The sequence below is a fragment of the Adelges cooleyi genome, unplaced genomic scaffold, assembly GCF_023614345.1.
Source record: "Adelges cooleyi isolate 19-005CV unplaced genomic scaffold, UGA_ACOO_1.1 ACOO_flye_CR_arks_rails_tigmint_CR_PRNA_23, whole genome shotgun sequence".
NCBI lineage: Eukaryota > Metazoa > Arthropoda > Insecta > Hemiptera > Adelgidae > Adelges > Adelges cooleyi.
Window position 1 is genome coordinate 925,630 of NW_026095893.1, and position 21,584 is coordinate 947,213.

The window sequence follows — 21,584 nt, forward strand, 5'->3', positions numbered from 1 at the left end:
AAAATTGTGGGACATAACTATTAGTTTATGCCAAGTATAAAACCGCACGGGTGGTTTTATTTTGAAAATTGCCCTTCATACAAACACAGCAGCAAAGTCGGTCAATAACTTCCGTTTGGCCAAGTACTCCGCGACAAGTAAACATATTACTTACGAAAAGGAGCAGAGCAAACATAATAACTTTGCCAAGAGTCAATACAATATAATATGCTTCTGAGAAATCGTACATCTCACATATCAGTCCTGAAGGTAAACCGTTAATAATTCCGTGGAATTTCAAAAATACAAAGTACTGTTTCAATGCGTTACTTAAAACGCGCGACCTTTCCGGAAATAAGAACCTGATCCGACGAAAAAAATAATTATGAAATTAAATGGCGAATTTGACCACTTTTGTGGCCATTATTTGATTAATTATTAATTTTGCCTACTTGTAGTTATTCGATTTTGCTGTTTGGAATAAAAAACGTATGGAAAATAATAATATACATATAAGTTGCATTTTTTTTAAAGAGCGAGACTTTTGTTTTGAAATCGATTTTCACCAAAAAAACAATGTACATTGTTTGCTATAGCTACAGCCGTAGTTAATCAAACTAATTTATAGTATGATGTACACTATTCCGATGCATCTTTTACATTGTGTCAAAAGACATAACTTGCATATCATTATAAGCCTATAGCAGCTATTGACGCGGATACGTTTGAAACTCGGCCAAACGGAATAATAATAGGTTCCTTATAATTTACATTATATTAAAATAATATTCGAACTTCGTGCGCGGTTGTCGATAATACCAACATTTCCATTGTAATTTATACGGTCGGGTTTACTAATTTTCAAAATTCTATTTCAGTTTATTAGTTAATTAACTGTCAGGCCTTAAAATGGTAATACATAATTATTTATACTAACAGGGCTTGTTGCGATTCGCAAGTTACTAATCGCGTGACTGCATCGTTTTACAATAATTGCATAGTTTCGCATATTATTATTATTGTTATTAAATTTCTAAGTAGTCGAGTTGATGAAGTAATTTTTTAATTTATTACCTTCGGATACGTACTTAGGTTGGGGCGATCCGGGGGCGAGATCCACCCCCGTCCCCTTAGGTCGGAACCGCACCCCGGTTGACCTTCATTTTGCAAAAGTCCATGAAAAACAATTTGATTTTTACAAACACATTTTAATGTAAATAATATCATTAGTTTACTCTGTCCAAGTTCCTCTTCACACTGTCGTCGATGTGACCTTTGTGTAAATACTACATTTATTATGCTTATTGTTGTGTATTTCGACAGATTGCATAAATAAACAAAAAAAACACATACTTGATATTGAATTTTTAAATTTAATTTTGAATTCATTAAACGTCGTTAAACCCATTTTTTGACCAACATAATATTTCAAGGGAGTAAATAGTATTAAATTTAAGGTAGTTAGGTAGTATATATTTATGTTTAATGATTATTTAATTGAAAAACTCAAATAATCCAAAATATTCGTGTTTGAAAAAATGTCTAAGAAAAAACAAGTTTTTAGCAGATTTCCCTAAGAATTATGTCTCCACACAATACAACATTCATGTCTGTTATACACTAGAAAAATATTATATAATCATATTTAAAAATAAATGTTTCATTTGGTTTAATTTTATTTATGACGCATGTTTATTAATCTATCATCTTTTATTTTATGTTTACACACGATTTTGGTCTTTTGGAGTAGTCGAGTTATTCTAGAAGTGGTTTTGCTCATTTCCAATGCTTCTATAAAAACAGAAATGTGTCAATACTTTTACTAGTTGTGTACTAGTCACTCTTTGCGAAAATTCTTAAATATAAATATCTGTTCGCTAGATAATGAGTTAAAACACAAAAAAAGATTCGAATTGCTTCTTTAACTTTGTCAGCTCCCCACAAATGAACAAACTGCGTTGATAGCGTTAAGTGTGCTCAAATATTATTTCCCGGAAAACAAAGTCATGTTCTTTTTGGTATACTCTTAAAACATTCCGGTTAACTATCAAAAGTTGCGTTCATAAATCATTAACAAAGATGCCTGGCTAGGTTAAATTTCCATTTAAATAAAACTCGTATCACTTAAATATTTTACCAAAACTTGCAGTTTAAAACTAATATTTTGTTTTTATAATTAATTTATATTTTCTTCCGCTATTAGGTTCGGTTTAATAGTGTGTAGTTTTTAATATAATTATTTAAGTATAATATAAAAATAATTATTATAATAATAGTTTCAAGGCTTCAAAAAAAATTTACCCATAGAGAAATTAACTTATTATTATAATCAAATGCCATTTTCGTATTGTTAAATGTATTTCCTTTCGGTAAAACATTACCACAATCTGAATAAGCGATTCTGTATTTGTTATCAATAGTTTCATTTTTTTTTTTTAGTATGTGTTTTAACTTAAGTATTTTTTTTAGTATGTAGAACTTTCAGTTCTACAGTGTCACCATTAATTCTATTAAGTTCAAGCGAATCGTTTTCAGAAATATATTATTTTTCATATGATCTATTGTTACTAAATATCTACTTGATAAAAAATAATTCAATATTCAATAAATTTAATAAATTTAAGTGGTAAAATATAATCACTTTTTTTTTGTTGAAGCATCATTTCTAAGCTGAGAACTCCTGAACAAATTAGTATTTCTACTAATTGATTGGTGAAAGATGGAACTGTAGGTGGATGAAGATGTGGAGATGGAGCTACGGAGCTGGAGATAAAGCTAGAGCTGAAAATGGAACTGCGGAGCTGGAGCTGAAACTTGGGATAGAGTTGGAGCTTTTGATATGGAGCTGGAGGTTGTGCTGGAGATGGAGCTGAAGATGGAGCTACGGAGCTAGAGATAGGAGCTGGAGCTAGAGTTCGAGATGGAGTTGGAGCTAGAGCTGAAGATGGAGTACGAGAGAGTTGGAGCTGGAGATGGAGTTGGAGCTAGTGCTGAAGATGGAGTTCGAGATAGAGTTTGAGCTGGAGCTGGAGTTTCGAGATGGAGTTCAAGATGGAGTTGGAGCTAGAGCTGAAGATGGAGTACGAGAGAGTTGGAGCTGGAGATGGAGTTGGAGATTTGAGTTGGAGCTAGAGCTGAAGATGGAGCACGAGATAGAGTTCGAGAGAGCTGGAGCTAGAGTTCGAGATGGAGTTGGAGCTAGAGCTGAAGATGGAGTTCGAGATAGAGTTTGAGCTGGAGCTGGAGTTTCGAGATGGAGTTCGAGATAGAGTTGGAGCTAGAGCTGGAGATGGAGATGGTGGACAAAAACTTTTATGTTTAAAAAATATTTTAAGTCAACTAATTGAATAGTAATATGTAGCTTCAGATTTCATATAAACACATATGAACGTTGTGCATACGAGAGGATTTATTATTTACCATGAGATAAATAAATTTAAAAATTCTAAAAAAATCGGTTGACTGATTACTCTTAAATATTTTGATCAATATTAATCCCTTAATATAAATTAATATTTACCCTAATCATACACATATTTTTAAAGTTAATATATATATTTTTCCTTACTAACGATTGCAATGTAAAAGAGGTGTAAATTTAGATGCAAAATATTGATGGTTTTTTTTTTTAAGCTCACGATATTTTTTTTTTTTATTGCTGAACCATTTTATTTATGTGATAACTCTATAGATTAGACTTCATACCTGTACAGTGAAGTATTTTATTGAGCCAAAATTAAAAAAAAAAAAATCACCTTTCCCTTGAAAATCGAGAAAAGCACCATAACAAATCACTTATTAACAAGTTACATGCGCTAAAACTTTTTAATAAATAATCGAATTAGTTGCAAATGTGTAAAAACAATTATCTAGATGCCTCTTCTTCTTTAGTAATCAATCCTAAGGTTGGGTTTGTAGCCTTCTTACATATTCCGTTCGTTCTTTCCTGTCGCTTCAGGTTTGCTCTGAAGCTAAAATATTATTATGTTTCGACGTGATGATATTTTTGAAACATATACAATATTTTATTATTATCATTTATTTATACATTTTTTTAAAATATTTATTTGTATTTATTACGTGCCTTAAAAGAGAGAGTCACGTTATCTTAGTCGCGAAAATATTTTAGTGTTGACATTGCAAACCGTCGCAAATAAAATATAATGTACAGCCAGTACACACGGTAGAGGTACCCGCCTACACGCCTAAGTGATCAATCAAAGGGCGAGTAAGTGCCTTTGTAAGGTCATGTATGCGTGTGTGGACAGTATTTTTTTAATCTATTCGTGTAGAGCGAGGATTGCACGGAAAGCAAAAATTTGTGCAAAGAAAAATAAATTGAACCCGCAGCAGCGGCGATATGACGAAAGAGAAAATTACCTTACCAAAAAAAAAAAAAATAATAATAAACTCATATGAGTAATGATGATGTACTTGGAAAAAAACATGGGTTGATAATTTTTCATCCCCAGTCCGACCTGTCAAATCTGAATCGTTTATATTATATTTACATATTATGATGAAAGGTGTAAACGCAAAAAGTCAAACTTTTGCACAACTTTACAGTAAGCTACATTTCACTCGTAAATCATTCTCATTACCTATACTTTAAAATATAATATGCTACAGGCTAATCTACTCTCTCGCAATATGTACTTGAAATAATTTATAGTTTTATAATATTATACTCAATAAATTCATAGAATTGGAATGTTCTTTTTTTGTAAAACTATTATGGCCATATACTATAATGGAGGATATATGAATAATAAAGGTATACAAATAAAATAACGTAAGGAGTCCCAAACACCATTGAGCAACATGCTATTGAAACCACAATCTAAATACATTAATATCTTTTCGTTGAATTCTAAACTGGCTTAGTTGTTTTTTTAATGCCCTCCAAAGTTGTAAAAAACACTTATCTTTATGGGTACTTTTCGCTGAAATCTAATGTGCCCTCAAATTTTCGCTTGTAAACAAGTTTCTTATAAAATTGTCTGTGTAATACTTTTGTTAAAAAAAAAAAACTACATTAATTTCGATATCATTTTGGAATCAACAAAGAAAATGTTTAAACAAAACTAATTTAAACTTTAACGAATCTTCTTTAAGCCGAAACATGACACTTGGAAATTTTTCTTATGATATTTTGTGATGACTTTTTCTTTTTAGCAAGTTATACATTTTAACGATTTCAAATATTTTTCTATTTTCTATTTTTTAATCTATTAAATCTTTTTTTTAAACACAGTCTAGTATACAATACATTGAAAATGTTACTCAACGGGTAACGGCATTGTGTATTTTACAACTTTGGAGTCGATTCAAAGTGTACCTAAATAGATATTCTACACAAAATTTAAAAATAAATTCGGATTTAGGGAAAATAATTGTTTAAAAATGTATGTAGTTTGGTTTTTGTTCACAAAATAATCTGATCAAATTTAGTTTGAGCCGTAAATTTAGAAAGAAAAAAAAACTCATTACGTTGCTTAATATTTAAGATTACATACATTTGTACAGCCCAAAGTTATTTCAGATTTGAATCGAAAACCGTTTCAAGCAATTCCCTAAAGTTACATCACTAAATTTCCCTTTTTACTTTTTGGGTACGGATTTATTTTATATTGACATTCGGAATTCAAATATATATATCACAAAACTCGTTTGACCAACTTTATAAGTTTGTCAATTATATAATCACTTTAAAACATGAGAATTTGCTCATTGCAATTTATTTTATTATTCAGAATACAAAATCGCGTTTGTAATTAAACATTTTTAAAACAATTAAAAATATAAAAAATAAGTACAATTACGTGGCAAGATAATAATGATGAAGCATATTATTATATTATGACACCATTATCGTTGAAATAATTAAGATTGATTTTTTTCAAACAATATTATTAAATGCATTTTTTGATTTATCTTAACTTAAATCAACAATATGTTTATAGTTTAACCCTCTAATTAACAATTCATTTATTTTTATAGCTATTAAAATTATTATTTTTTTTTTTGTTATCTAATATTATAACATTAAAATAATATATAATCAATAATGTAATATTAATAATACAGTACATAAGCACATACGCTATATTTAGAGTAATAATAATTAAAATTAAGCATAGTCTTAATTAAAAAGTAATTTTGATGATTATGATCATAACGACGGCCAAATTTGCATAATACTTATTATTGAACAGATGGTAATTATTTAAATTCACAACATAATAATATACATTGAATCGTTTCCATTTTGTAATGGCCAATCAAATTAATAATAGGAACAATCATTATAATTTATCTTTTGCTCAATTCAATTAAAAAGCATACTGTTTAATGGCCATAGTTTTAATATTATTTCAAAGCAATAAAAACATTTCAAACGGACATCATTAAATTATTAAATGGGTTTTAAAATAACTAGTTTAAGTGGTCTAAATTTTTAAAAACTTAAACCTAAAAATTCATATATATATATTAGTAAACTTTTATTGATAACAATAATATTATAATTTAATCACTTGAAATTGAATTAAAATTATTTGTTATAAAAAAAAGTATCGTTAGAATAGAATTACAGAGAATACTACCGTTTTAGGAACGTAGCCAGCCATTAAATGTCACATACAACTGATCGTCACAATAAATATTCTCTTCATTCAAATTGTTTGATTTTATAAAAAAAAAAAAAAAAACAATAATTAATTAAAGTAATCTTCAACTAATTAAGTGTGTCGACAAAAATGTGGTAATATTAATTTTAACTAGCAATAAAAATTTAACATGAAGAGATAACAAAATATGTAAATACGATTCAACGATTTTTGCACACTGTTTGTTTGTGGCTGCGCGTAAAAAATTAACCTTAACAACAATTTGATCCATTATCAGCTGCGAAATTCACGATAGAAATTGATTTAATAATTAAAATAATATTTATAAATAATTATAATAATAGATACTAATAGATATTAAGCACATAAAAAAAAATTTTAATTTTTTTTTTTTTTAAGCAGAATACTTAATGCATTGATAGCGTTTGTATACTTTATAATATGTAACGATAGCTTATGGTTGGTACGTGCCGAAGAACGTATCGCATTTTGGGCAAGTGTGATGCACTTTCTTGAACGAGTCCATGCAAAACGGTACACACGAGCACAGTGCACACCTTGAAATAAATAAAAACACAATCAATATCGGGCTTGTTTAAATATTTTTTTTTTTAAATACAATTTTTTACTCACCCGACAACGAATAAGAGCATGCAACAAAGATAAGCCCCATTGGAAGATTCTTCGCGAATACTCGATACCACTTGCGCTCTACATGTCGGACATATTAGAGTTACTGGTGTCTGACCCAACGGAGGAATCGCTAAAATTCATTGAAACGAGAAAATTAAAACATGTTTGTACACTATACAAGGTAAATTAATAAACACGAGTTATTCAGGTTAAACTAATAAATATTTCGGTTCGAAACACCTATTTTAATGTAACTTTTCTGCCTAGTATTTCTACGTATATCAGGAATTCTCCCTAAACCATCGTCAAAAACATTTTCTGAGGTACCAAGTTACAAGTTGCATAATATTGATAATTTACAACTAACTCTGTCGTTAAATATATCTCACCATAAATATTAAGGGGGAACCGGAAATGATATGGGTCAGAGTTCTTGAAATCGCACAGGAAAAAATTGATGTGATTTTTTATTTTTTTGACGATAATACGAAAACTTCACAGCAAACTGATTAATATGAAATCCTTGGACCGGTCCGTGTTAAAACGTCATACAGTACCCCCCATTAGTACTAAACCGTACAATGATAAGCAGCTCGATAGAATTTAAATTATAAGGTGGCACCAGTTACGGGTTAACATAATATTTTACTCACGACTAGTGTAAGCTAGGGGGGGGGGGAGAAACTTGACAAACACAACCATATTGATCTTTAGACCACGTAAATTAAAAATATGTAATTATCGCAAAACACCTACCTGAAGCATGAACAACGATCACTTGAGTGGGCTGCTGCTGCTGACCGTCGTTGGGTTTCAAATTCATAGAAGCCGCATTGTGATCAGGATAATAGTTAGGAGCCATACCGTAAGGCGGAGCCCCTACCGACTCCGAGTAAGACGGCGGCGCCGACGGCATCTCGCTTTTCGGCACTTCGGGATACATGTCCGATACCTGTGTAGGAATTTAACTGTTTTAATTATAATTTTTCAACAGCTAGTACTATCGATATTGATCTTTCACGAGTACCTAGGTACTAATTTCAACAGTATTCGACCTCGGGCCAAAAAAAATACTTCTGTTGACTAACCTTGATTAATTGGACGATGTCGCTGAAATGCAATTATTATTTCCCTTGGACGGCGCTGTAACACTGTCAAACGCACCAAACAAAAACAAAAAGTGGCAGTAGTGGCAGTATATTTTTTTATGTCAACAAGCCAGTACAATGCCCCGTGTCGAGGACGGGGATAGGTATGTATGTACCTACTAGAAAAAAAAACCAAACTACAATATTTTAATATTATTTTTGTTGTTGCGAATCGGCCGAGTAAACAATAAACGCGTTAACACGAGCCACGTGTAAACTGTCGAACGAGGCGTTGGACAAAAATGTAAAAACACAACAATACAAATGATTATAAAGCGTCGTACAGCCGTCACGTATCGCAAATCGGAATCTTATGGGCGCACTTTTGAGTCTTGAACACTTGTGTAGTTTGCAATAATTCGGACACCGAGGTGGGAGGTATGACTACAGCAATGATAACGAGACGTGGGTCGAGGGGTAGGACGAACGAGATAAGACGAGAGGCGTCGTACGCGCACACGGCCAACAATAATATTATTACAACAAGTTACTACATAGTACATACCTACCTATGCTATAGTACATAATATTATGCTAGCACCATTATGTATGCTAGCACGGATTTACTTCACTGAATATATATTGTATAAACAACACAGAACATTCTGTGTAAATAAACTAGATTGCCCACTATTGATAAGAATAATTGAAACCGACGTCGTCCATTTTCGTCGGATTTATGGGTGTGTATAAAATTGTATACACATACAGTGTCCCATTTTAAAATACTAATCGATTTTTCTCTAAAAATACTGATCCAATCAAATAGTTGCTTATAAAAGACTTTTAGAGTACAAAGGGGAACATTATAAAAAATTAAAAAATAGGGTCCAAAATTCAAAATGGCCGACTTACGGTCAAAAAAATGTTTTTTTTAAATAGAAACCATATATTTTTTGCTAACCAAACAAATGTTCTTATCAAAACTAACAACTTTTGTAGGAAAATTTTTTCGAAAAACCCATAATTTGTAAATTAAGTATCTTTAGCTATTTTTAGTTTTGATATTTTATTTTTATGCATATGGTAACCTTGTCATGTGTAGTAAACAACCTTGGTATGTGTGGTAACCTTGGTTTGTGTGGTAACCTTGGTTTGTGAGGTAACTATGGTAGTGGTACTGGATGGAAACCTTGTTTTGTGTGGTAACCACGGTATGTGTGGTAACCGTGGTATGTTTATAATTTCCTAACCTAACCTTACCATTACATTATCATTATCTTTATCGTTAACGTTATCCTCTGTTCTGTGTATCACAAAGACAAAACCCATGGTTATCACACATACCAAGGTTACCACTCATACCAAGGTAACTACACATGACAAGGTTACCATATGCATAAAAATAAAATATCAAAACTAAAAATAGCTAAATATACTTAATTACAATTATGGTTTACCATTAAATTATGGGTTTTTCGAAAAAAATGTCCTACAAAAGTTGTTAGTTTTGATAAGAACATTTGTTTGGTTAACAAAAAATACATGGTTTCCATTTAAAAAAAACATGTTTTTGACCTTGTCAGCCATTTTAAATTTTGGACCCTATTTTTAAAACTTTTGTAACTTTGTACTCTAAAAGCTTTAATAAGCAACTTATTGATTGGATAAGTATTTTTAGAGAAAAATCGATTAGTATTTTAAAATGGGACACCCTGTATATCTGTGATTCTGCGCTATCAACATGGATAATAAAAACAAATAAACAAATGTTCGGCTATTGACTTGACTCGTTATAAACAGTGATAACAGTCACAAACATGTGATAAGGTTCTAATTGTCACAAACATGGCGGAAAATTCAAAATGGTAATTGACACGTCTTGGCAATCTTGTTTATTATAATATTTATGTATACTAATGAGTAATGACTAAAATCTATGGTTATAAGTTTAAAGCTCGCGTGTTTACGACTGCGTGTTTTCTTATAGTGGAATCACAATTATTTAAAAACTCGACTGTAAATGTTTAACCGGTTTCGATAAAGCCATTGAATAACTGCATATTTTGATATTTTTAAATGCACACATTTCAACACATTTATGGTCACCGACATTAGCCACGTCTAGAAATGTCGATTAATCAAGTGGATATATAGTAGAGACTAGAAATTAAAAAAAAATCCAACCCAACAACCGCCCCTGCAAAAACTGTTCAGTAATAAACTTTGTGTATTTTTTGTCAGCTTCTGGTGCCCTTGGAATGCTTCGTGGAAATCGTAAAAACCTACCCTAAAACCCTACCCCTGCCTGAAATTCTTAATGGCTTCCCGACCCATATATCTCATTGTCGAATGCCAGACTTTACCCTGAACATCCATAATATTATGATGGTCTGTCTGTCCAGAGCGCGCACTGGCCAGGTCAGAACAAAGTCAATTTTTAGTATCCCGGTGTTAATGGCTAATAATTTTGTTTTTTTTTTTTCCATATTGAATATCCACTTATTGCACATGACGCGTTTATCTACAATGGGCGTAACCCACACATCATAAAACAATAATAACTGTGTATGGTATTATGTTACACTCATATTGTTGTACAGGGTGATTCTTTTATCAACGCAGTTTGTTCATCTGTGGGACTGGTTGATAACCAGTTTTGGACAACTATTTTTAGACGGTAGGATCACCCTGTATTATGATAAGTGTATGTTTGTTAATATTGTTTATTTGAAAATGCACATATCGCATAGCAATTAATTGAGACGTTATGACTCATATTTCTTAGACAATAAACAGATCTACTATATCATTTTCAACACGCCTTGTGTTCATAAATTCCATAAACAATATTCATCGATATTTTATAGTTAATACCATTGTTATTATAGTGTAATATCTAGCCTTAATCGTCCAGGACAAACTTGTTGATTTTCGAAGGCAGAAAGAAACAACACAATCGTTTGACAACAAGTTGATACAATAAATAGTACAGACAGAACAGTATGTTAAAGACTAACTACAAACTTAAATAATTAGGTACCTCCTTTGTGGAATGTTTATGTGAATTTTCAACAAATCGCACAATTATTATTTGTAATTTGTAGTTCTTTGGATAGAATACCAACAATAATAAATGATATCAAGTGCTAACAAATTTAATTTAATTTGTTTTTAATCTTGACAACGTAGTACCATTATAAAAAATCATCGTCATAAATCATAATACGCATATTATTAGATAATAATTATTACCAGAGACGGGCAAAACACTGTTAACTTTGGTTTTAACAAATTACATGGGTATTTCTAAAAACTAGAAAATAATTTTATTTTTTCAAAGCTTACAAGTATTCTTAGGGTTAGTATTTTTAGGGTTAGATTTCGGTTAATCCGCGTGAAATCAACACGACAGAATTTACTCGTCTAAATTTCCTCTTTTTTTCTTATTTCTCTATTAAGAAAAGTTTTAAAGGTAGGGGGTGGAGGAAATTACACTGACCGTATATTATAGTATTAAATTGACAGGCTGCTATGTGTGAATGAATCAGTGTAGTCAGTATTTTCACAGATATTGTTAACTACGATAAAAAGGAAAGAACAAAAAACTAAAAATGTCTCTTTTCCCAGCTTAACGAACTACAGAAAAACGTTGAAATTTTGAATCATGGATTGATGTTTTTTTTATCACAGATTTAAATGAAATGAGTAATTTAATTTGTGTTATCACTTTTATTGTTATCAATTGTTAATATAATCAATATATTGTTATCACACTTTAGTCACGTTATCAGTACAGATAAAATGAAACCGGGAAATATTTTGTATCAACATGTGAGTTTTGACTTTTGTCTGTTATAATTAAAAGTTGTACATGAATCTTCCACCCGAGCGAATGTTAGTAAAAATAATCAAGTAATATTATAAATTAATTTTTAAAACTAAAGATCTGACTTTAAGTTTGATCATCACCGGTAGCTATATCGTACAAGACCTCTGGTGGTATCTAAGGAAATCGAATATCGCAAGTAGGTTCCTTTTTGGCCAAAAGGTGTTTATTCTTTAGTATTTAGGTGTTTGGATAATATTATTCACTGTATAATCTGGTAAAGAATAGAAAGGTTTTTTTTTTTTTGTTACAAAAACACCTAGTAAATTAATTAGTCCGTATTTACACTGCTAGAAAGTGTACAGAAATGTGTCAAGTACTGTAAACATAATATTATGTTTATGAAAAATTGGATTATTTCTTGTAAAATTACTATTTTAATTGTACTGATTATATTTATTATGTTTCTAGAAACACATAAAATGGAGACAAGCAGCAATATCTATACCTATCCAGGATTTTGTACGAAATGCGGTTCAATACTTCCGCCGTTGAGCATGGAAGAATTCTTGAAGTGCTATTCGTGTAAAACAGTTTACGGACCAGAAAGTATGACATTCTCATTGCAAATAGTATATAGTATTTCTAAAACGTTAATTATAAATATTAATAATTATATACAATATATGCAATTGTTTATACTACCAATGGAATTATGTAGTAGTGTTTCATTTGTATAACTTGTTTTGTTTTAGTTTACGGAGATGCTATATCCGAGTACGAAATCGTTTTAAATTCCATAGAAGACTTGGACACTGTCGTAAAAACCGAAAACAGAGACGATGCCGATGATGGACCGATAGCCGAAAGAAGGTGCAACGCTTGTGGACACAACCAAATGTCGTACGCCGCGATGCAACTGCGATCGGCGGATGAAGGACAAACGGTGTTTTACACTTGCGTTAAATGCAAGTAAGTCATGGCGTGTAGTAAAAAGTACTATTTATTTTTAAGAGGCTAAAAAGGACTAGACAACAATGTCGTCTTCTTCAGCGCTGACGACAGAGTTTTTTCTAGATTACACTTAAATTCTAACTTTTTTGTCTCCACTTCAAATATGAAAAATTGCAAGTTTCTTTTGATTTATTTTCCGCTATTATTTTATAAAAATAGAAATAGATTTGAATTTTGATTTTACGAGTCTTTTTTATTAATCAACCGATATTTGTCATACTTATTTAAAACATATAATTAAATTATTATTATTTTTTTTTTTTAGATTTACGGAAGCAGAAAACTCTTGAAACCTTCAAAATATTTTACTCGTGCAAACAGCATATGTTTTGTTTTTTTATATAAATTATGATTTTCTAATTGAAATATTTAATAAATGTTCATATTATTAAGTGTATTGTATTGATACTTGCTACATTACTGTATTTATATGCCTTACTTAAAGTTTTATGTTAGTTGGGTTTAATGTGTCAAACCAGATCGTAAACAATTATTCAATTGACTATAAGTATAATGTTTGTTAATGTAACGAGTGGACATTAGGGTTTTTATTTTTCATAAGAGTGCATGCGCATAAGCGAAGACGTACAGTTGTAAAATGCATTACCATTCTTGTACTTGAGTTTTTTTTTTTTTACATAGTTATTTGTGAAAAGTATAAAGTTTTTATGTTAATTAAATAATCTTGAACTTTATTATGCCATTTTTAAGGGGTTTATTTAACTGTAAATACTTGTTAAAAGACAAATTTTAGTTATTTGAAAGTATTAAAAAAAAATAATTATATGAATAAGACAATTACTTTTTTTTTTAATTTTTAATAGAAAATATGCTTAACAAATGAAATGTTAAATGACTAGCTATTGATACATAACAGCGGCACACGATTACAACTTTTTAATAATAGTTCTTTAATATTCAAATTGTCTTGAAGATTAAGGGGAAATATGCTTAAAATATTTGTGTTGTTAACATTTAATATCCTGCCAAATTATCATTTTAATAATTGTACTATTTAAAATTGGATACTTTTTTTTGGTCAACTTTAAAAAAATTTGCTTTGGTTTTCATCAGTTTTTTTATGTACTTACATTGATCATTTTTTTTTTATATATTCTTCAGATTATTGAGTTTTACATAAATATTAACTAAAAAATTAGTAATTAATTAAAATACTGTATTCTAAAAGTATTTTATGATTTACTAAATGTAGTTAATTTAATTACGAAACCAACTTTATAAATTAGAAGTATTTAAGTACCGAGTAAAATAAATGTATCTACCCCCTTAAACAATTTTACTTTTGCACTTGTCCATACAGAAAAAAGTATTTTAAACTGCTTTACTTTGTAGATTACGAGAACTTGCTTAGATTCTCATGTTATTGTAAAACTACAAGTATTTTTTTTTTCAAACGTAATTTTAACCAACTTTGTTTCTACACTGTAATTTATACCATTGATAGACCATACTTTACACCAATTTATAATACACACATAAATAAGAGCTAAAAAAAATAATGAAAAACTATGTAAACAAAAATGTTTTGATGTATAATAAATATGGATTTTAAAGTAATTATATTACACTTTGAACACAAATAGAACAGACCTTTTTAAATAAAGTTTCTCCAAGCAATATACACATACACATAAAATAAAACGCGCTGCAGATTAGAAAACAAATGTGAAGTACAAAAAAAATAAAAGTAAAAAAAAAAAAGATGGACAGATCAGTCTCAAAATATAACAATAAAAAAAAAAAAAAATAGGAATTATTACGTAAAAAATTAATCCACTTCTTCCATGCGTGACGAGTCTTCAGCATCAGCGTCAATGACTGGTGTGGCTTCAACATCGGCGGATTTTTCTTCCACGACCGGTAAATCTTCATCGATGCCCAAACCCAATTTGATCATTCTATGGATTCTAGAAGCGTGCACTTGCGGGTCTTCGAGTCCAAAACCGGAAGACAACAAGCTGGTTTCGAACAAAAGCATGACCAAGTCTCGGACGGCCTTATCGTTGGAATCGGCCTCGGCTTTTTGTCTGAGGGTTTCAATGATCGGATGGTCGGGGTTGATTTCCAAGTGTTTCTTCGCAGACATGTAGCCCATGGTGGACGAGTCACGGAGCGCTTGGGCCTTCATGATACGCTCCATATTGGCCGTCCAACCGTACTGAGAGGTGACGATACAACAGGGAGACTCGACCAATCTGTTACTGATGACTACCTTTTCGACTTTCTTGTCCAAGATGTCCTTGACAACTTTGCACAGCTTTTCGAACTTAGCTTGGTCGTCCTCGCGCTTCTTCTTTTCCTCGTCGGTTTCGGGCAGGTCCAATCCTTCTTTGGTGACAGACACCAAGTTCTTACCATCATACTCTTTCATTTGCTGTACGACGTATTCATCGATGGGCTCAGTCATGTAGATGACTTCAAAGCCACGCTTCTTGACACGTTCAACGAACGAAGAGTTGGAAACTTGTTCGCGACTCTCACCAGTGATGTAGTAAATGTGGGTTTGGTTTTGCTTCATGCGTGCGACGTAGTCCTTCAACGAGCAAGCGTCGTCACCACTGGCCGAAGTGTGGAACCTCAACAAGTCGGACAGTTTCTTTCTGTTTTGGCTGTCTTCGTGGATTCCAAGCTTCAAGTTCTTGCTGAACTGTTCGTACAACTTTTTGTAGTTGTCCTTGTCTTCGGCCAACTCCTCGAACAATTCCAAACACTTCTTTACCAAGTTCTTCCTGATGACTTTGAGAATCTTGTTTTGTTGAAGCATTTCACGGGAAATGTTCAAAGGCAAATCTTCACTATCGACAACACCCTTGATGAAGTTCAAGTACTCGGGCATAAGGTCTTCGCAGTTGTCCATGATGAACACACGACGCACGTACAACTTAATGTTATTCTTCTTCTTCTTGTTTTCAAACATATCGTAAGGCGCGCGTTTGGGGATGAACAACAAAGCTCTGAACTCAAGCTGTCCTTCGACGGAGAAATGTTTGACGGCCAAATGATCTTCCCAGTCGTTGGTTAAGGACTTGTAGAATTCGCCGTACTCATCTTGGCTGATGTCGTCTGGATTACGTGTCCAGATGGGTTTGGTCTTATTCAGCACTTCTTCGTCCAAAAACTTTTCTTTGATGGTCTTCTTTTTCTTCTTATCTTTTTCTTCGTCTTTCTTGTCTTCATCTTCGTCTTCACCTACGTCTTCAATCTTTGGTTTTTTGTCTTCTTCGGTTTCGTCGTCCTTCTTCTCTTCCTCCTCCTCCTCGGCTTCGTCATCGCTCACTTCTTTGGTGCGTTCATTCTCGACAATCAATTTGATCGGATAGCCAATGAACTGAGAGTGTTTCTTGACGATGCCGGTGACTTTTTCTTGTTGAAGGAATTCAGTTTGGTCTTCTTTGATATGAAGCACGATTTTGGTACCACGACCAAGTGGTTCACCAGGGTCTGGACGAATAGTGAACGAGCCTCCGGCGGCCGACTCCCACAAGTATTGTTCGTCATCGTTGTGCTTCGAAACGACTGTGACTTTGTCGGCAACTAGGTACGCAGAGTAGAAACCAACACCAAATTGACCAATCATAGAAATGTCGGCACCAGCCTGCAACGCTTCCATGAATGCCTTGGTTCCAGACTTGGCGATAGTTCCCAGGTTGTTGACGAGATCAGCTTTTGTCATACCAATACCGCTGTAAAAATATATTTGAAAAAAAAAATATGAATACACTTACCTACTTAATTAAGTACAACTAATTTATGTTATTAAAAATGTAATACATACGTGTCAATAATGGTCAAAGTTCTTTCTTCCTGGTTAGGGATGATCTTGATGTGCATGTCCTTGCCGGATTCCAATTTGGACGGGTCGGTCAAAGACTCGTAACGTATTTTGTCCAATGCATCAGAAGAGTTGGATACCAATTCTCGCAAGAAGATTTCCTTGTTGGAGTAGAATGTATTGATGATGAGGGACATGAGCTGAGCAATCTCAGCTTGGAAAGCAAAAGTTTCCACATCTTCGGATTGCGACATTGTTACGTCTTCAGGCATCTGTAACAAAAATTTGTATTTTTACGTTTTCTTACACGGTTAATTTTTAATATAAACTATTTAAATATTTTTTATATGAATACTAAATCTGAACTGTAATTAAATTAGCTTGCACCTGCCTATTTAATACACTCGTCTACTAGCGGAAAGATATTTTCAAATAACTTTATAAACAGTGGAGTTTGTGGATTTTGAAGCACAATTTGTTGTAACAAAAACGAATTACTATATATCAACTTTAAAACTTTTTAAAACCAGCCAAAAAAATATTTAGTTATTATTTTTTAAATTATTAATCACATATCAATTGTGAAAGTGCTTTTAATAGATTTGTTCAACATTTAAATTTCGCGTTATAAATTATAAATAACTTATTAACTACCTAGGTAGTAGAAATTACTATAAATTGGAAAATTAAAAAAACTCAAAAATAAAAAGGGTGCACAATGATAAGTAAACTTTGTAGTAGCCATAATTTGTTTACGACTAACACTTTTTTTTTTTATTCTTAAAAATAACAGTATAGTAGGTACCTAGTTATGTAAATATTACCCATCTCTAAAATAATAACTTAAGTAAAATGATCAATCATAAATAAAGCTCGGATGTTTATGACTGCATATTTTTTAGTAAAATCAGTATTATACCCAAATATGATAAAAATTTGATTCACACAGACTAGACTTCAAGTCAGCAAAACTTATAGGTATTGCATATATTTGCATATGACACTTTTGAGCATATGTTTGTCTATAATGATTATTTCTAGATTTAGTAGCATATCTGTATAAGTGTAATTCTTAAAAATGTTTCATTTTATTAATATCTTTAATCATGTTTACGAGGAGCATGAGATAGAGAAAATTATACACAATATTTTGAGAAGTTTTAAAACGAAAATTCTGGTTATAAAATATTGTCCAAAATTTCTAAAGCTATTGTCGTTGTTCTTTTAAGTTTGAAAACTTCACCGAAACAAAAATTGTAACTCAATGTTATTTATAATAGAAGTCGGCTAACATTTTTTTAACAGATTTCAACGAAGGCATATTTTGATATTTTCGACTGCGTATTTTAATAATATTTATGGTCAATAACGTCCGAGCTCTATTTATTAAGTATATAACGATGGAAAGTACGAGGGTAACGAATTATTTTTTCTCTAGGTACAAAAATATCGTTTGGGAAATAAACTAGGGCCCATTGTAAACAAAAAAAAAAATAACTATATAATATGCGAAATTAAATTAAAACAAAATTCGACTCGGATACTTACGGTGGTGTTTGTCTCGATTGTAATGGAACGAAAAAATAAATAATAACAATAACTTTGCACAAAATTGAACAGCGACTGACCGCAGTGGACGCTCGCGACTTGGCGGTAAATTCAGAAATGTCTCGATGCAGCTGCGGTGCACTCACTTATATAACCTTCGGGCGCCGGTTGCATGCCGCGGCCGTTGGCGGGCGACGTTGGTCAAGGGGCGCGGCGGTGCGCAACGTTCAACGGAAACCGTCAACGGTGAGCCGGCGTCGCGGTGCGCCCGGCGCATCGACCAAGCGCACCGCGAAAACCGCGACCGCCGCCCGCTTTGACCAACGCCATACCGACTTGCGTTTCCCGGCCGCCGACCAAACTTCGAGAATCTTCTAGAACGTTCTACCGTCCGCCGGCCGGTCTCGTGCATACAGGGCGTTCAAAATATACCGAATAATAATAAGCGTGTATATTATATTTTGTAAATTTTCACTAAAAAAAAAAAAAATTCAATCGTTTATCGAAATTTTCTACTTGACCGCGTCAACATGAATCCCGTGTGTGAGGAAAGACCGGTTTACGAAGTCAAAACGTTCAAACTTATATACTTGTGTGTGAGATTAGCAATGTGAAAAAGTACAGATGATACTTTGATACAAACAAATGTTTCAAGCATCGTGTATCGAAAATGCTTAGATGAATTGAAAAACAGCTATACAGTATCGATAATTGGTGTTTCAACAGCAAAAATACTTTAATGTTTTATAATCTGTTATTATCGTCAAAACGTATTTGTTCTTATTTTCAAATCGTGTTGTACAGTGCAAAATTAAGATTCAAATACTTAACTTACTAACAAGATGAAACTGTCTGTACATTATAATTTATGCTTTATTATTTGTACTCAAGTGTGACGATATTGAAAAAATAACTTCCAAGACGATAAATTGTATTATACATAATATATATATACATAAGTATATTATATTGTAATCTTTATAAAATATATAGTAGTTGCTTTAAACGGACATATATATGCTTCAAAAAACGTATGTCGCTAATTGTTGCTATTGGATTTGTTTATGGTTTTTACCAATCAAATTATTGTACACATAAACTTTTAAAATTAAATTAAATTAAAAAAAACATTTATATGGCCAAATTTTTAACAGTTGTTGCTAGTTATTGAGATAACAATACCTACATTATTTAATATAGTTTACCGTCTTGGACGTTATTGATTCAATATAAATTATAATGTACAGACAAATATATATTGTTAGTAGTTACTATTTTATTTTTAAAACAAAAGTTCATTTGATTTGGATTATTCATTCCAAAAGTAATACTACATTCTATAAACAAAGGCGGTGTTTATAAACTAAAAAGGACGTTGACTTGTATACAGAGTGACTATATTCTCTGACAACCTTCTCCAACACTAAGTTAAAGATAACGGGCGAAAGTGCATCCCCTTGTCTCAGTCCCGCTGTAACCAGAGGCCCAAATTTAGGTTTCAAATTGGTAATACGTTAGGTTTTATTTTATTCTTATGAAATACGCTAGTATATTACAACAAACGATAAAGTGTGTAAAAAACACAAATTTAGTAAACATATTTTTTCGGGTCTTATTTACTTTAAATTCGTATCGATGTGCAAAAACGATGAAGTATTATGTGTAAAGCACAACCGTTTAAATTTGATTTAAGGGCATATTTTTTAAGTTTCGTATCGATATAAACAACATAATATGAGTGATGTGCACACAGTGATGTGTTGGAAAATAAAAACAATAGCCTAAACTTTCCTTTTCACCTGTATTTTCTTACTAAAAGTTTTGATAATTGTTCGAAGTATAATTATTCAAACGCCTAATAACTAGTTTAAATAAATGTAGTTTTAGATAAAATATAATACTGGTTTTTAATTACTGTATAGTTATTTAATATTTTTGTTGCAGGCGTCTCTGTTTCTAAAAAAAGTATTAACGCATTTATTTGTTTATAAAAAAATAACCCAAAGATTTGTATATGTTGTATTCTCAACTTTCAAACTACAACTGAACTAAATTGAATTCAATAATTTAAGAGGTCATATTTTTATGAATTGTTTTAAGCCAGATATTAAACACTAAAATATTAGCCAGAAACTTGATATGTTTTAACATACTAGCCACCTTAGATAGTAGCTTGTTAATATACTATATCATTATCAATAATTCCACCACTACTCTAAATGTATTCGGTACTCCAACAAGACATAAAAATACTCTTTCGTGGTTGCAGACTCGGCTTATTGATTTGATACTGCCTTTAAAATACTATTCTAAATTAAAAATACATCAGTCAAATATATGCCAGTATGTTTAAAGTTCCTCCATTACTTCACATAAACAAAATAAATATAAAAGTACTAAATATAGAGGATTATGTTTCAATTGTTAAAATTATACCATTAGTAATATATATTTTAAAAGTTTTTCTTGTTTTTTGAAAAAGTCTTTTTGACATTTTTAGCGTTTTGAGTTTTGACCGTCAGACAAGTGCTATATACACCGCTCAATAACAGAAAGTAAGTTTTAATAAAAACAGTCATTATTTGCTTGCTGCTATCAGTTTGCTTGCTACATTTTAAGACGGTGTCGACATTTATTATTAGCAACTAATTATTTCAAAAACTTGTTTTTATTATTTGTTTTGTTAGGTGATTGGGAAAACGCTAATCTGATAGATTTGGGATGGGAAAGAAGACTCATAACATGATTGCATTTGCAAGGTTCATGTTATAGTTATAAACAAAACGAATTCAATTTTTAATAAGAAATGTGTATAAATTACATACACAGCGCGCAATAAAATTATTTTATCTATATTTTATTAAAAATTGAATTTGTTTTGATGAAAAAAAATATTTGTACACAAATTCTGATAGTATGTATAATGCTACCATATTGTCACCCTGTATTAAAAAAAATAATATTCGAGAGCAATGATATAAAAGTATAGTGCAGTAAATATTATAAGCTACTGCGTTTTGGAAATACAAAGTCATAGCAAATAATAAAAACAGCTATGTAAATATACTAAC

The 21,584-nt window shown here is 31.4% G+C and overlaps 3 protein-coding genes across 6 annotated transcripts; 1 reads left to right on the top strand and 2 right to left on the bottom strand.

The window, feature by feature from the left end:
* Positions 1-6,675: 6,675 nt before the first annotated feature.
* On the bottom strand, positions 6,676-8,900 carry LOC126835404 (lipopolysaccharide-induced tumor necrosis factor-alpha factor homolog). The gene is made up of 4 exons (XM_050567977.1): positions 8,330-8,900; positions 7,998-8,193; positions 7,242-7,371; positions 6,676-7,165 (listed from the first exon to the last, which is right to left on the bottom strand). The coding sequence occupies exons 2-4, from the start codon at positions 8,182-8,184 to the stop codon at positions 7,063-7,065; spliced, it is 420 nt and encodes a 139-aa protein (XP_050423934.1). The 5' UTR covers positions 8,185-8,193; positions 8,330-8,900; the 3' UTR covers positions 6,676-7,062.
* A 3,211-nt stretch (positions 8,901-12,111) lies between these two features.
* LOC126835731 (DNA-directed RNA polymerase I subunit RPA12) lies at positions 12,112-13,788 on the top strand. 4 transcript variants are annotated; one of them, XM_050568496.1, is made up of 4 exons: positions 12,112-12,226; positions 12,630-12,767; positions 12,914-13,130; positions 13,438-13,785. In XM_050568496.1, exons 2-4 carry the CDS (start codon positions 12,641-12,643, stop codon positions 13,460-13,462), a joined length of 369 nt encoding a protein of 122 aa, XP_050424453.1. In that variant the 5' UTR covers positions 12,112-12,226; positions 12,630-12,640; the 3' UTR covers positions 13,463-13,785. The 4 variants fall into 4 exon arrangements, with proteins under 4 accessions (XP_050424453.1, XP_050424455.1, XP_050424456.1 ...); XM_050568498.1 differs by having other exon boundaries at positions 12,115-12,244; positions 13,438-13,788; XM_050568499.1 differs by lacking the exon at positions 12,112-12,226 and adding an exon at positions 12,251-12,357 and having other exon boundaries at positions 13,438-13,788.
* A 916-nt stretch (positions 13,789-14,704) lies between these two features.
* LOC126835338 (heat shock protein 83-like) lies at positions 14,705-18,654 on the bottom strand. The gene is made up of 3 exons (XM_050567841.1): positions 18,514-18,654; positions 16,969-17,237; positions 14,705-16,876 (listed from the first exon to the last, which is right to left on the bottom strand). The coding sequence occupies exons 2-3, from the start codon at positions 17,235-17,237 to the stop codon at positions 14,962-14,964; spliced, it is 2,184 nt and encodes a 727-aa protein (XP_050423798.1). The 5' UTR covers positions 18,514-18,654; the 3' UTR covers positions 14,705-14,961.
* Positions 18,655-21,584: the final 2,930 nt, after the last annotated feature.

Excerpts from the sequence above, each read along its gene's own strand:
- LOC126835731 (XM_050568496.1), top strand. The coding sequence starts at position 12,641 with ATGGAGACAAGCAGCAATATCTATACCTATCCAGGATTTTGTACGAAA. Across the intron at positions 12,768-12,913 it reads AACAGTTTACGGACCAGAAA|TTTACGGAGATGCTATATCC; the intron begins GTATGACATTCT and ends GTTTTGTTTTAG. Across the intron at positions 13,131-13,437 it reads TACACTTGCGTTAAATGCAA|ATTTACGGAAGCAGAAAACT; the intron begins GTAAGTCATGGC and ends TTTTTTTTTTAG.
- LOC126835404 (XM_050567977.1), bottom strand. The coding sequence starts at position 8,184 with ATGTATCCCGAAGTGCCGAAAAGCGAGATGCCGTCGGCGCCGCCGTCT. Across the intron at positions 7,372-7,997 it reads GATCGTTGTTCATGCTTCAG|CGATTCCTCCGTTGGGTCAG; the intron begins GTAGGTGTTTTG and ends AATGAATTTTAG. Across the intron at positions 7,166-7,241 it reads ATGCTCTTATTCGTTGTCGG|GTGTGCACTGTGCTCGTGTG; the intron begins GTGAGTAAAAAA and ends ATTTATTTCAAG.
- LOC126835338 (XM_050567841.1), bottom strand. The coding sequence starts at position 17,237 with ATGCCTGAAGACGTAACAATGTCGCAATCCGAAGATGTGGAAACTTTT. Across the intron at positions 16,877-16,968 it reads ACTTTGACCATTATTGACAC|CGGTATTGGTATGACAAAAG; the intron begins GTATGTATTACA and ends ATATTTTTACAG.